The 14509-nt window shown below is 30.6% G+C and overlaps 1 protein-coding gene across 2 annotated transcripts in view; it reads left to right on the top strand.

Moving 5' to 3' along the window:
• Positions 1-13174, top strand: part of LOC127721451 (uncharacterized) — a 42375-nt gene extending 29201 nt beyond the window's left edge. For both annotated transcript variants that reach the window (XM_052228193.1, XM_052228194.1), the window contains 5 exons: positions 2624-2730; positions 3352-3421; positions 4414-4517; positions 7910-7985; positions 10483-13174. In XM_052228193.1, the coding sequence (XP_052084153.1) occupies positions 2624-2730; positions 3352-3421; positions 4414-4517; positions 7910-7985; positions 10483-10598 (473 nt within the window). In that variant the 3' untranslated portion in view covers positions 10599-13174. The remainder of the gene's footprint in view (positions 1-2623; positions 2731-3351; positions 3422-4413; positions 4518-7909; positions 7986-10482) is intronic.
• Positions 13175-14509: the final 1335 nt, after the last annotated feature.

A 14509-nucleotide genomic window follows, 5' to 3' on the forward strand; every position in this document is an offset into this window, starting at 1 on the left:
AAATTTTTGTAATCTTTTACAAAAATCTTCTTCTCTGAAACTACTGAAAGAAAGTTAACCATACTTGGCCATAATCATTATTAGGGTATCTAGTTTAAAAAATTTGTCCGCCTTTCAACCATCATGGCCGACTTTGTTAAAAATAGAACATAGGGGTAAAATTGCTGTTTTTGGTTTATATCTCTGAAACTAAAGCATTTAGAGCATCTGACAGGTGGCAAAAATGTTCATCAGATTTAGGTTTATCTGCCCTGAAATTTTCAGACAAATCCGACAACCTGTTGTTGGGTTGCTGCCCCTGAGTTAGTAATTTTACAGAAATTTTGAAGTTTTTTGTTATAATCTTAGATATCATTATAATATCTAATATCTAATACTATTAATTGTGATTTTAACCTTATTTTACATGATTTCCAAAGCATCAGTTAATACAGGTGAGCGACACAGGCTATTGAGAGCCTCTAGTTTTGTATTTGAATGTTCCAAAATCAATCAAAGACTCATACATGCACATGTATACATGTATGACGTCCATTATCACTGAACTAGTATACATATTTGTTTAGGGGCCAGCTGAAGGAAGCCTCCGGGTGTGGGAGTTTCTCGCTGCATTGAAGACCCTTTGGTGGCCTTCGGCTGTCTGCTCTATGGTCGGGTTGTTGTCTCTTTGACACATTCCCTATTTCCATTCTCAATTTTATGCACTTGCATAAGGCCAGACTTTTTTTTTTATCTGTTTAACGAGAAAATTTGTAAAAAATTAGGGTCGAGGGGACGAAATAAAAAAAAAAATAAAAGTGCTAAGTTGGTCCAGTCGACACTAAAAATAAAAATAAAACCATTATAAGTGACCTTTTTTTTTTTTTTTTTTTTTTTTTTTTTTTTTAAGAATTTATCAAAATACAAGAACAATGAAATGAAAACAGACCAGTATATTAACCTTCTATTAATATAAACATAAAAAATATCTTTTGATTCTGTATGTCCTCTAATTTAGATCCATGCATATGCACCAGGCAAATATATCAACCTCCTTGCATATACACTATATATATGTATATTACCAGTCAGGAACCTCTTAGTGTATGTTACATGTATATACTGTATATACTGTATATACAATACAATTAAAAAAACTACTCTGTTATCATGTTCATGAAATTAATTATTTTTCATTAAAAAGATATATTCATTTAACCGTTAAGTTAATAGTGTAATAGACATGGTTGAGTAACATTAACTTATAAATTGAAACAATGCATTAAAAAGGAAATATAAACATTCATCAAAAATATCTCACGTTAATGCGTGTGAAATGCGTAATTTTTTCTTTTGGGATCAATTTTTGTCTGTCATCAGTGCCATTCATGCGTCCGTAGTCATTATCGCAAGAATCCGGATTTTGGTCATAGCGGGTCCGCTTCCGATGAAATCCCGACTCCGATCAGTAGTTCTTCAAAACTATACCCAATAATTTAAATGTCGGAGAAAACTTTACAAAAATAAACGATGTTTGATACGCTTTTTGGAAAGGAATATGACGTTTTTAATGCAATACATGGATTACAAATTTACTTCAGGCTAATTTCATCAAGTTCAAATGAAGTAATAACTTATTTAGCCGAAAGTTAGAATGATTTGATGTACTCTCTCGTGTAACAAGTACCGGCGAAAGTGGTTTTAAACAAATTGTTTTTATGAAAAAACATGCCACCAGCTTAAAAAATCAATGCTTTAACCTCTTTTTTGAAGTCATAAATCGTTTATGCCTTTAATTTCTTTACTTTGAAATTGCTGTTTCATCGACTTGGTAAAAATTTAATATTACCGATGACGAAAGCAGGTATTGTGCACAGATTTTATTTTTGTTCTGAGGATTTCATAACAGTTGGCGGGAAAAATAAAAATAAAAGTAAAAAGCACTTCTTTTATTTTTATTCTGAAATTGGGAAATTGGAGTCGGCGGATCTCGTTAAACAGATAATAAAAAAAGTCTGTCCTAAGGTTGATTTCTATCCAATGCAGCTCACATGATAGAAAATGTAGGACAGCCTTATCAGTTTTATGTGAAAGAAAAAAATATGATTTCCATGTGCACAACACATTTATAGAATAACCTCCATCAGGCATTCTAAAAACCAAAAATTTGAAAAGCTAAAAATATAACATTTAATTGTTTGTAAGAGCATAAAAAAACAAAGCCTACACAGAAAACCAAAACAATTTAAGGACTGCTTTGCTTGAGGAATTTGCAATCTTAGCTTTAGCATTTTCGCATACTTTTTATGACCCATACTAAATTTTTATTTGATTTTGATTTACTGATGGAGACTGTATAAAAATCGCTGTTTTAGAATCTGTTTACACCAAAACGTTGTGATTGGCTAACGATGTCCTTATTTTTATTTTAAGGGTCAAACAATGAAATTGCCAATAGATCTTTAGATTTTTAAATGGCGAATTGTTGAGCAATTTGTGATTGCAACCATAGAATTTCTTCTTTAATTTAAGCATACCAACTTAGTCTTAATATATTTGTGTCTTACCAAACCTGCCTCAATGATATCATTGAAGCTTTTTATATACATGCAAAACATTTCAATGCAATCAGGACTATTTGTAGATAATCCAGCAGCCATTTTGTCCCAGAAATCACTGTACCTTAATCATCTCCACCAGTTCCTGAGTAAAACAGCTAAAGTATCTCTAACAAGGATCTCTGATCTTTATGTAGGTATAAATATCAATAAAAGGGATTCATTTAATTTCATGGGTACCAATTTTCGTGGATTGAGGATATTTTTTTATTTTTATGTGTGCTTGTGATACTTTGAATTACAGCGTCAGGGTATACTTAGCATGACAACATTTGCATTCTTGTTTAAAAATTAAATTTCATCAGGAAGAGGTGGGTTGTCCAAGACAAGAATAAATAGATTCCATGACGTCCATAGTTTGTAATATTAATTTAGATTTTTATTTTAGTCAGAAAATAAGTATAGAGTTTATATAGAGTATAAAGTCAGAGTTGTCTCTCTTTATATAGAAAAAAACACACAAAAAAACAATTGCTGCAATGTAAAAAGTATTGTTAATATCTACTATGGTGGACATATTAAGGTCATTGACTTTAGAAGATTTATTTATCATTACATATTTTATACCCAAACAAATTCCTTTTTTGATAATTGGTAATTCGACAGCTGTACAGATTTCTTATTTAAATTTTATATACTGTATGAAAATGCAACCCCACACACTGCCAACAATATTCTAATAAATTGTGCCCTCTTTTGATGGATAAATTTTTAGAGTGCTGATTTATGAATTGTTGGTATTGTTTAATTGTAGATTACCAAGGGCTTAATAGACCAAACTATCAGTGTATATTTTATTCTGCTTAATAAATCTCCCATGCCAGGTAAATATTGTTTGTATATATATGAGGAAATATTCAATCTTTGTAGGTTCCACATTTTCATTAACTTTGTATAGAATGTCACAATCCTTAAAATGAATTTAACTCTAGAATTTTACTATATGGATTCAATACTATTTGTTTAATTTTTGTATATTTACCATAAACTTAAGTGTGGATTAAAATGAAAATACGTTTATTTTACAAGCTAGTAGGAAAACTTTATGAAATCAAGTATCCTTCTTGTCAACCAAGTTCTAGACAAAGAGAGTTAACTGTATTTATATGGAACAAAATTTTATACCACAGAAATTAGACTCTTCTGAAATCTCCAGTCAATTGAGTTCGAGACAATGAGAGTCAACTTTACAAATAATTATAAAAAGGATTCAATACCAAACCAGTATATATTTTCAGAATCTATAACCATTTCCTATAAGGTAGCTAGGTTAGGCCATACAAAAAATATAAGTTTCTTGGGACAGTTATTAGCCTTTCTTTTAGCTCTTTGTTGTCTAGATTAACTCTTTTTTTTAATCTGACTAGTCATATGAAAAACAAGTTTGAATGGCTTCAAAATGTTGAGGAAAAAAATCATATGAAACCAGTACAAAAACCAAAGAAGTGTGAAATTCTAGATTTTGCTAATTTGTTCTCAATAAAAAAAATGGTCAGTGCACTTGGTAATGGGATCCCTAGGCTTTTTAAATATTCTTTTGCCAATGAAAATCTCTAAAGGTAAAACCACAACAATGATATGATGAAGAAATGGTAAAGATTCAGGGAAATGTTCATCAAATATTTTAAAATGTTAGAAACTCTTCTGAAAAAAGTTATATAAGCCTTCAGAAAATATATGATGCTTTAATTTTCACAAATGATCTGTTTATGTTTCTTTTTGTTGAAAATTGAAATCGTACAATGGTGTCCTCTAAATTAATCACTGAGTCAGATTATCCAAAACCTATACATGATCTCATAAATTTATATTACAGCAGGAAGATGGAGTAACGTTGACAAAACACCAAGCTTAGAGGAGGCCTATAACAACCTTCAGAATGCAGTCACTGACGGAACATTATTTACTGTAGACAAGAAGGTATGCTACACCACACTTAGAAATACCATTGATAGTCTATTGTTTGATTTTGAAACTTTTGCTTAGTTTACATGTATTAGTTTGTGATTAGATCAGTGTAAGATGAACCCCTAATGTTAAGTCAATGTTCTTTGGTATGCAAATTTATTGGAATTTGCAAGTCTCATTCCATGGAGATTATATAGTCCCACCCCCTCATCATGGTTCATTGACTTTGAAACTTTTACATAGTTTACAAGTCAATGTTTGTGTTTAGGTGTGTTGAAAGCAGGGGTTAAAAAATCCACTAGCCTGACGCCCGGGACTACATCATTTAGGCCTCGGGCAATCAAAACTTGTAACCCAATATGCCCGACGGACTAGTAACAAAAAATTCATGGCGTTTCCAAAATAGATTTTCTATCTTAGCCAATCAGTTTCAACTACGTCATCTGGGATTCCTGGAATTTGAACTGATTTTGTACATGTTTTAATTTTAAAATAGAACAAATAACTCGGGGTGGATCCCGTACTTTCTGTTGAATTCAATATCGATTTCTCAGTACAGGGGGTATTGTACATTGCTTATGCAATCAGAGAAATATAATATAAACTGATTATACCTCCTTCTGAATAATTTATTGCAATATAAATGTGAATCCCTTTTGACAGGAGAAACCTGACTTTTGTCAGATATAAATTTGACCACATGTTATGGACGCCTTTTTGTTTTGTTTACATACTGTGAAGAAGCCTCCAGAACCATGACCTAAACATAAAAAGTCTTCAGTAAACTTAAACTTGATGCAATAATATTTCATCAATCATGATAATCTTCATTGATATTCAAATAAATTTGATTTTTAAAGAAATAAAATATATAACAAATACAATTTCAGTTTAGAGACTGTACTCAGTTTGTAATCTATTTATAGCCCACAATTAGCTTACCTGTGAAAGATATAAATATGGATATTACCTCGTTTATAAAACAAATATAAAAGACACAAACAGTGGATGGTTGATATTTATTCACATAAATATTTGAGGTCATTTGAGTTATTTTAATAAATATAGGATTTAAAAACTGAAAACAAATATGAGCATTACATATAACCAGCTGATATTTTTTTTTACACAAACGTGATGATGTATCTGATAAAAATCACTCCAATACTTTTATATATACATGTATAGCAGTGGTCAAGACTTGCACCATCTCCGGATTTGGTCAACTCATTATTGCAGAATATTCAACATGTTCAATGAATATACAATTATCGACTAATTGAATATATCGGCTAATGGGATATTTTTTTGCTGACATAAGTTTTGGGTATCCGATTTGCCGAAATCTACTGTACAAGGGATAAAAATTGTTAAGCTTATAGAATTCATTTTATTATGCAGCAAACTCTGAATTTGTAAGGCATACTCTGGCTAGCATATCAGTTTTGATGGGCTAGCAGTTCTTCCAACGGGGCTAGTAAAATCCTGCTACAAATTAGCACTGGGCTAGTGAGCTGTAACAAAATTTCTTAACCCCTGTGAAAGGGAACGACTTATGATAAGTCTATGGTATTTGGTATGCAGTTGTATTAGCATTGGGACATCTCATTTCCATGGAGATTGTTTTGCCATGTACCTTCAGTCATGGTTCATTGACTTTGAATATTTGCATAACTTACATGTTAAAGTATTGCTATTTTAATTTCAACACTTGCATTATCAAAAGTACAAAAAGGCAAGACATATCTCTGTTTTAACAGTTTTTTTTATTACTTTTTGCAAGACCTGTTGACTTACATTGATTTAATATATCCGCTAAGCCTGCTTCATAAGAAATAAGAAATAAGATACTTTATTAATGTTCCGAATTCTTTCTAGCAATCCAATTTGCCAATTGTATATTCTACCGCAACACTGTATTCCATTTGAATGGCTGAAAACGGAGACGATAAAAAAAAAAGTAGTTGGAATGTCACAAATTCTTTACTTAAAATAATCCAAAACTAATGAAAGCATTCGGGGTTTCTAGCTCCGATTCTGAATAAAAAATTATATATGAAAAAATACAAACTTTATTTTTTATATCTGCAACCAAGTTTTATGAGGTCATTCAATCAGTATGTTTCGAAATTTTGATACGGTCCCTATATTTTTATAGTCCGCAGTGCATTCATTAAGACCCGGTACCCGGTACTTTTACCCGCCTACGGAAGCGTCTGGTACCGGCAGAAAAAATAAAAATACAAAAAAAAAATGTGTAATATTCTTTTGAAGATCGTTCAAATCTAATTTCTTTCTTTCCTTGATAATCTCCGTTCTACGCCGTTCATGTGTATGTTTATAGGTGTCTTCGTCGAGGTCCGCGTTAAAGTATAGATCTATCTTCTGCCAATTTAGGCACACCTCCAAAGTAATTATAAACCATGTGTCTGTATCTGTATCGTAAGAGCGCTTTAAAATGCGACGATTTAGCAGTATATTTTCAAGCGGCAAATTGTTGATGAATTTAAACAACAACAGCAATACTATGTCTAATAAAAGGAAAGCAGCTTGTATCACAGATTATTTTATGAATAAAAGGTTAAATAAAGGTGAACATTCTATGAAATTCAAAAAATCGTTAATCGCATCAAATCAGTTCGTTTCCCGTTGGACGTTGTCACTGATCTCCGTTTTCTCGATATGTGTTCTATGTTGTGATTGAAAAATTTAGTGTAAGACTTCGTGAAACAATCTGAATTAACATAAGTGTTACGTTTACAAAATATAATATCTGACGAGATTTAAGACTTCTAAAATAAAAAAAAAAGACAGCTCTGAAGAAGTGAAAAAAAACATTTTTACTTACTATAGTCAAGAATCCTATGATGAATTTGCCACAAAATTGAACAAATGCAAAACATTTAAACAACATTTCACATGAAACCCCTGCATTATAGGTCATACCATGGAAGTATTATATTGACAATATAATACTTCCATGGTCATACATATTTTATAACTGATTACAAAATAATTATAAGTAATGTATTTTCAGATGATTACTCTAGAAAAAAAACGATTCAATGTTAACTTACCCAAAATTGAAGCAAATATTACAGACTTTACCCTATTTTTTTAAGTAAAGAATTAAGGCTGAAATCCCTAAAATCCAGGAGCTTCCGGGGGGCTTTGCCCCCTGGCCCCCCTACCAGCCTTAAGCGGCCCCAAGACCCCTCGCCATTTGGGTTTGGTTCCCCCTATAATCTCAAAGGTACCTCCAGTCTAAAAAAATAATGAAACCCCTGAGTCCGTGTAGGTATTGGTGTCGGTGTAAGTGTCAGTGTAGACAACTTTTCGAAAATGTCTTTTAAAAACATTATAAAAACAACTATTCTTATAAACATTATTTTTTTGTTTTACAGAATTTTCTAGTGTCTTCACTTTATACACAGAAATCAGTACAATCTGACAAGAAATCAGAACAGGGATACAGTGCAGGTATTGTATTATTATCATTGTATTGAAAGTTATGGTTAAGGAATATATTGATGTGTAATTGGACTGACTTACTCTTGTCGGTTCTTTTTGCTGTTTGGTTTACAGAAATAAGCATAAGATACTCATCATCTAATGATTCCAATGTTATGGCTATTTTCTTAAATTTTGCTTTGATCTTTTAGTGTGATAATTTTCCATCTCAAGTGACCCATCTGATAATGTTTTTTCTCAGTCAAGGAGACTGAGAACATATGGAGCTACATATATGGTAAATGTATAGACATTAAATATTGTTTTTGATTTTTATTATTTAACTCACTAATTTACCTTACAATGGTTATTTCACTCAAAGTTTGTAACCCTCTCAATTCAGATTCAAAATGGGTTTTTATTTCAACTTTTTATGCTACTTTTGTTTTCTCTTTTTGAAGAATATGTCTTAACATCCTTTCCAATACTTTTCCTACTATGATTTTGTGGTCATCATCTTTGATTATTAATACATATAAGTTATTTGTAATGTCCAGTAGTTGGACAGTGGTGTTCACAAATCAAATCAGAGCTTCTTGATTTTTGAAGCATTTTTCTCACTGGAAATGTGCATCAAAAAGATTATATATGAAGAAAATGAATAATTTTATGAAGGTCAATAAATTATTCAAAATTTTCAATTTTTTCATTAAATTGAATTATTTTGCAACATATATTGTCAGATATTTTGATAAGTAGCATATTAAGTTTAAAATACATTTAATATACTGAGGATTTTGTTTTGATTTGTAAATATGATGATTTGTTACTGCTGTATTTCCAAGGGAGATAATCCAAAATGTGTTATTTCTGTATTTAATTCTAGCAATAACAGGTAGGGTTAGACCATTACTATGATAAGCCAAGGATTTATAACTAATATACATCCTTTGATTAGCATAGTCCCAACAGCAAAAGTGATCCATGCTTTTTATATGATCACAAACTTTTGTTGTAGACCTGCGGCTCTTTTCACAAAAAATCTTAAAGAGTAAAAACACTCAAGTCATACACATTTCAGTATAACTTACAATCAGTTTTAATCGTAACATTTTTTGTGAAAAGAGTCACAGTTAAGGTATAAATTTGTCACTTTGTCAAGGACAATATATTTTACAGGAAATCCCCACCCCTCTGGTTAAACATGAGTGTCATGAGTTTGTATGAAATTTTAAACACTGTCTTATATTCTTTGTCAACAAAGGATATTTAGGAATCCCTGTATTGATTTTGGAATAATTTTTGACAAAAAAAAATATCTGAAACGGGGCAAAAACCAGTGTTTTTTTTTTTAAATTAGGCCAATTTTGATATACAGTATTTACTTTTTCAACATGTTTATAGGCAGTGCTTTTTTAATGCTATTTTTGTTTGGTCTGTCTGAGGTATATTTTAAAACACAAAAAAGTGTCCACATATACCATTCTCAAGTTTAAAGAGCCCAATTGTTTGTCAACTCACTCAACTATTGAACATAAATAATTTCAATTATTTTACCACTTTTATTCTCTTTATAAATTATTGTGAACCTTCTGCTGGGCATACATCATGAATTAAACATCATTATGTTAATGGCTCTCTGTAACTAAAGAAGAAAAACTGAGAAAAATTAAATTTTTTGTTTTCTTTTGTCCAAATTTTATTACTTTTTTTTATGATTTTTATTTAATAATCACTGTCAACAGTTTTGTACAAGGTTTTATGCTTTTTGATTGTGAAAGGAGCTAAGAGAGCTTAAAGTAGAACTTTCTTAAAATTGGACATAGACATTTTTATGCTTTATCCAATGTTTTTATTTTATTGATAAAATTTAAGTATGGAAACGGGGAATGTGTCAACCAAAGAGCAGAAAACAGCTCAAGGCCACCAATGGGTCTAGTTCATCTGTACATTCTTTAAAGCATAAAATAAGTTTTCAGTCTTATGCCATCAGATTTTGTCTTTTACTGTATCTAAAGTAGAAGGGTTTCCAACATGGATCAACCCCCAAAATTTAAAATAAAAACAGAATTGGGTTTGATTCTGTTTTTTTTTTTCACCCCTGAATGTTATATGCATTTTTGAACTACAATCAGATATAAGAGACAAAAATACCAAAAGATAATTTCTTACCAGTTTTAAAAAAACATAATTTACATTAAACAGGCCATTGGTTTTCTTGTTTGAATTGTTAAACATTTGTCATGTCAGGGCTTGTTATAACGTGATATGCTATATGGGTTTTGCTCTGACATTGTTGACGTCTTTACGTTGACGTACAGTTGCTAAATTATATGTCATTTGATCTATGTTGGAGACTTTGTCTCATTGGCAATCATGTGACTTTGAGATGAACAGCAATAAAAGCGTTGTTCCTTAACTTTTTGTGTTTTTTCTGTCCATATAATGATTTTGTGTCATGGATGGATACCCCATATCCTTTCTTTTCTATTATACCACATCTAGTTTTATATTCATTTATTCACAGGATCCATGGCTGGCCTAGGAATTGGTATGTTTCTAACAGGTAGTTTGTGTGGACTGGCAGGCCTGTACTTAGTCCAGAAAAAACGAGATACATCTGTTCCATATGAATTACAATGAGGGTGAAAAGTTTTGGAAGAATTTGCAGGCGTGAAAACAGAAGTCTTTTAATTTTATAAGTGCAGTAAAATTTGTTTTTACAAAACAACATTTAGTTAAGTGAAATTTACATGATACATATGTCATTGTGATATTTATTTTCTAATATATAGCTCAATTGGATAAAAACAAATATTCTTTAGACCAACTGATTTTTGCAATCATTTTTTTTTCTCATAACTGTCCTTTGTACACATTTTTAAGGCGAATATTAATGTTCTCAGATATGTCAAACTTTTATTATTCTTTATATGAAACTTTTAAAAATCACAAAAAATATATATTGTTGTGATGTCAGGTAGAAAAATTATATAAAACTTGATAAAAAAATGTATCTGCAATATGTATACAGTAATTTAGTATTTCTCTATAGTGTGATCTCATTATTTTATACCAGCAGTATGTCTATATTTAATATAATGTCAGTTATGATAGGCCATCTAGGGTTGTCACACTTTTTCTTATTGTATGAAAACTGTTTTCTATTTTGACATATATTTGTATGCACATTTATCAAAACATATACGGTATGGGTTTTTCTCACATACTCTGAACTTTGGTGGATAGTTGTCTCATTGGCGTTCGTACCACGTCTCCTTATTTTTATATTCTTCTTGTTAATTTTAGTCTTATAATTATATGTTTGTAAACATGTATGGAAACCAGTTAATAACACATGCATTTGTGTACTGTAAATTCAGAAATTATTGCGATGTTTTTATTATTGCGAAAAATGCGACAGGGTTATAATCGCAATAATTAAAACTCGCATTTTGAAATTTTTTATATTAATTAAACAGGATTTTTCTCAATATCGCAAAAATTAAAATCGCATTTTAGTCTAAAATGACAAAATCGCAATAATAAATGCACGCAATAATTTCTGAATTTACAGTATACTGTATATGCAAATTAACCAAAAGTAGTGCAGATTAATATGGGCATGACAACCAGGGGCGTTTTTAACGACCTTGACTACCCATGAGGGTCTTGCTCGGTCGATCCTGGCTTACGCCTTTTTGGGAATTTGAATAATTTATTTTTACCTTATGGTAATTGATATAATTTTGAGTGACATAAACATCTCATGAATGTTGTAAAAACAAGAACAAAAAGTAAAATGAACAATAAAAACGATAAAAAAATAAATAAATGAATAAATTGATGAATAAAAATAAATAGAACTTAATTAAATAAAAAATGAAAATAAAATTTATAAAGAACAAAAAAAATAAAAATATAGGTGCCACCACAAGCCGGAACAGGAGAAAAGGCCAAACAAACGACAATGTTGTCATGGTCATGTAAATTAATTGTGAGTTTTATAAGGTCAGAAATAATTGCATACTGTAGATTCATTGTTATTCATGGTATACCAATATTCATGGATTAAGTAGGTTTAGGTAAACACCAAATTTAAATGATGAACAAAGTACAAAGGTCCGGTAAGGGCTAGTTTTGGCCTATTATTCGAAGTACATCTAATGAAAGATTTTTGACATTTTTTAAACACTTAAGTGTCTACCTCAGTCGATTCAATTAGTGTATGTAACAAATTTGGACTGATTTGGTCATTAAAGACGCTCAAATTTAAGCTTCATTATGAAAAATCTATCAATTATGCCATAAAACGTCACTTTTCAGATGGTTTTTGTCTAAAATGTAAGTGACCGCATTCATGTTCAGTCTCAACCTTTATATACTTTATGTATTATCATCAAATACAACATATATTTAAATATTAAGACTGAACACAAATGCGGCCACTTCCATTTTGGACAAACATCGTCTTAAAATTAACACAAATGCTAAAATTGTGAAGATTTCAGTAATATTGCATGAATTTATGATGCTATTACCTGATGCATGTGCATTGTATTGTCAAAATCAACCCATATTTTTGGAACAGAAGTATTCTTTCCAATAATTAGCTAAAAGTTTACATTTTAACAAATTGGTAAAAATGCTACATTTTGGGGCCAAAAAGGGGTCTTACCGGGCCTACTCCTTTTCTGTAGTCTTGTATGCAGACTTTGGCAAAACCAAATCAAATATCAAAATGTAATTGTTCATCAACCCATGAAAACTAAATGAATCCACAGTAATACATATATTTGTATTTCATTTAATATACCTACCAACCAATCAGAATGTCAGAACCATAGGCAATTTACATATTTGTTATCATTCATAATTGTTGTGATATTTCACAAAGAAACATAACTTGTATAACTTGTATCGTTTGCTTGATTATTATTTGTTGATGTATTAATCTGATTTTCTGTTATGTATGCATTCCAATCAACAGTTATTTGAGGGTGTGGATGGGGCCCCTCAATTCTTCATTTTTTAATTGGTTAGACCATTTTCTCTTTTCTTGATCTTTTTGACCCATTATTCCCTATTTTTGTTACCCTAGGCTGTCCGTCTTCCGTTCGTGCGTCCCATTTTTGTTGCAAAGCTTGAGCGGGGGCATTCATGTCCTCAGACACATTCTTCTTTTATTTTATTCCTTTTTTTCTGCTCCTTTTGTCTTTGTCTTTATGAAACCTCAGATAAGTTGGATAATTATTCTCTATTCTGTAAACCCCATCCAGACCCTTTTATTTGTATATATTTTTAAAACTTTATATGGTTGATGTAAATTTTATTAAGAAACTCATGCAAAATGATAAATAAGTCATTTAGTTATTAATTCAAACATTTTGTTGTGAATTTTTAAAGTAAACATTTGATTGGATAACTCTGTAGAAATATTTTTCTAGTGATCTCCATATTTTATGAGGGTTATTTTTTGTAGTTAAAGGGTAATTCAAATTCATATGACATGAAAAATTTGATTTCCTAAAATTGCCTTATAATATAAAGCACAATTACTATCAATTCAATAACAGATAGTTATATGATTTTGACATGTTTATAAGGACACAGGATTTCTGTTGAGAGGGAGGATTCAAGGGGGGGATTTATCATGTAGGTGAAAACAAATAATATGTAGCTCTTTGAAGAAAATTATATTTCCATTTGTTTGGGGTTTTTCTAATTTTTTTTTGTTGTGGGGGGGGGAGGGGGGGGTAACAGCTTAACATCCCCACTGAATTTGCTTTGACCTTAATTGTAATTGAAATAGGCCTCTAGGACTGTTCTTTTATTGGTAACTGATAGAGGCAAATTTGTGAATTTTCATATCATATTTACATTAAGTTTTCATTATTATTGACACAAATTTGGATACACTTTTTGAAATTATACCACGATAAGTAACTCTTTTGATGTATATTTTGTGAATATTTGTTAATCAGGTTGTGATTGTTAAAATATTTTTTATATTGTTAAATATCTTGTTATATTTTCTGCATAATGCATTTTCTGTGTGCGAATTAATTATAGCTCACACTACTTAGTTGCAGGGGTTATAATGCTTTTGACTGGCCAGTCAGTCCATCTGACAATCATCACATTGCTATGCCCATGCTAGCTTCTGCATTATCTGTCGGGTCCTTTAGAAATTTGGATGAAGGTATCCACATATTAAAATTGAATGTGTTAGATAATCAGAAAAATCTGAAATAGGGGAACACTTTTTAAAGTTGATTGAAAGTTTCCATTCAGGATACCTCAGATAAGTTGGATAATCAGAAAAAAAACAAAATGGTGCAATATTTTTTTTGAAAATTGGACTTGTAAATTTATATATATCCAATATAACATGTATAAATTCATGTCTTCAGGATAGCATCTGCAATTTTTTATTAGAATCTCTCTTTTTTTATGTTTCTTGCAATGGTTTTAAATTCATCAGCTTTATGTATAAGTCCTAATGTTTTGTCCCTTTTCAATAATTATCCTATCCAATTTGAGTCCATCTGCTT

Source organism: Mytilus californianus, unplaced genomic scaffold (assembly GCF_021869535.1).
Source record: "Mytilus californianus isolate M0D057914Y unplaced genomic scaffold, xbMytCali1.0.p SCAF_12, whole genome shotgun sequence".
Taxonomy (NCBI): domain Eukaryota; kingdom Metazoa; phylum Mollusca; class Bivalvia; order Mytilida; family Mytilidae; genus Mytilus; species Mytilus californianus.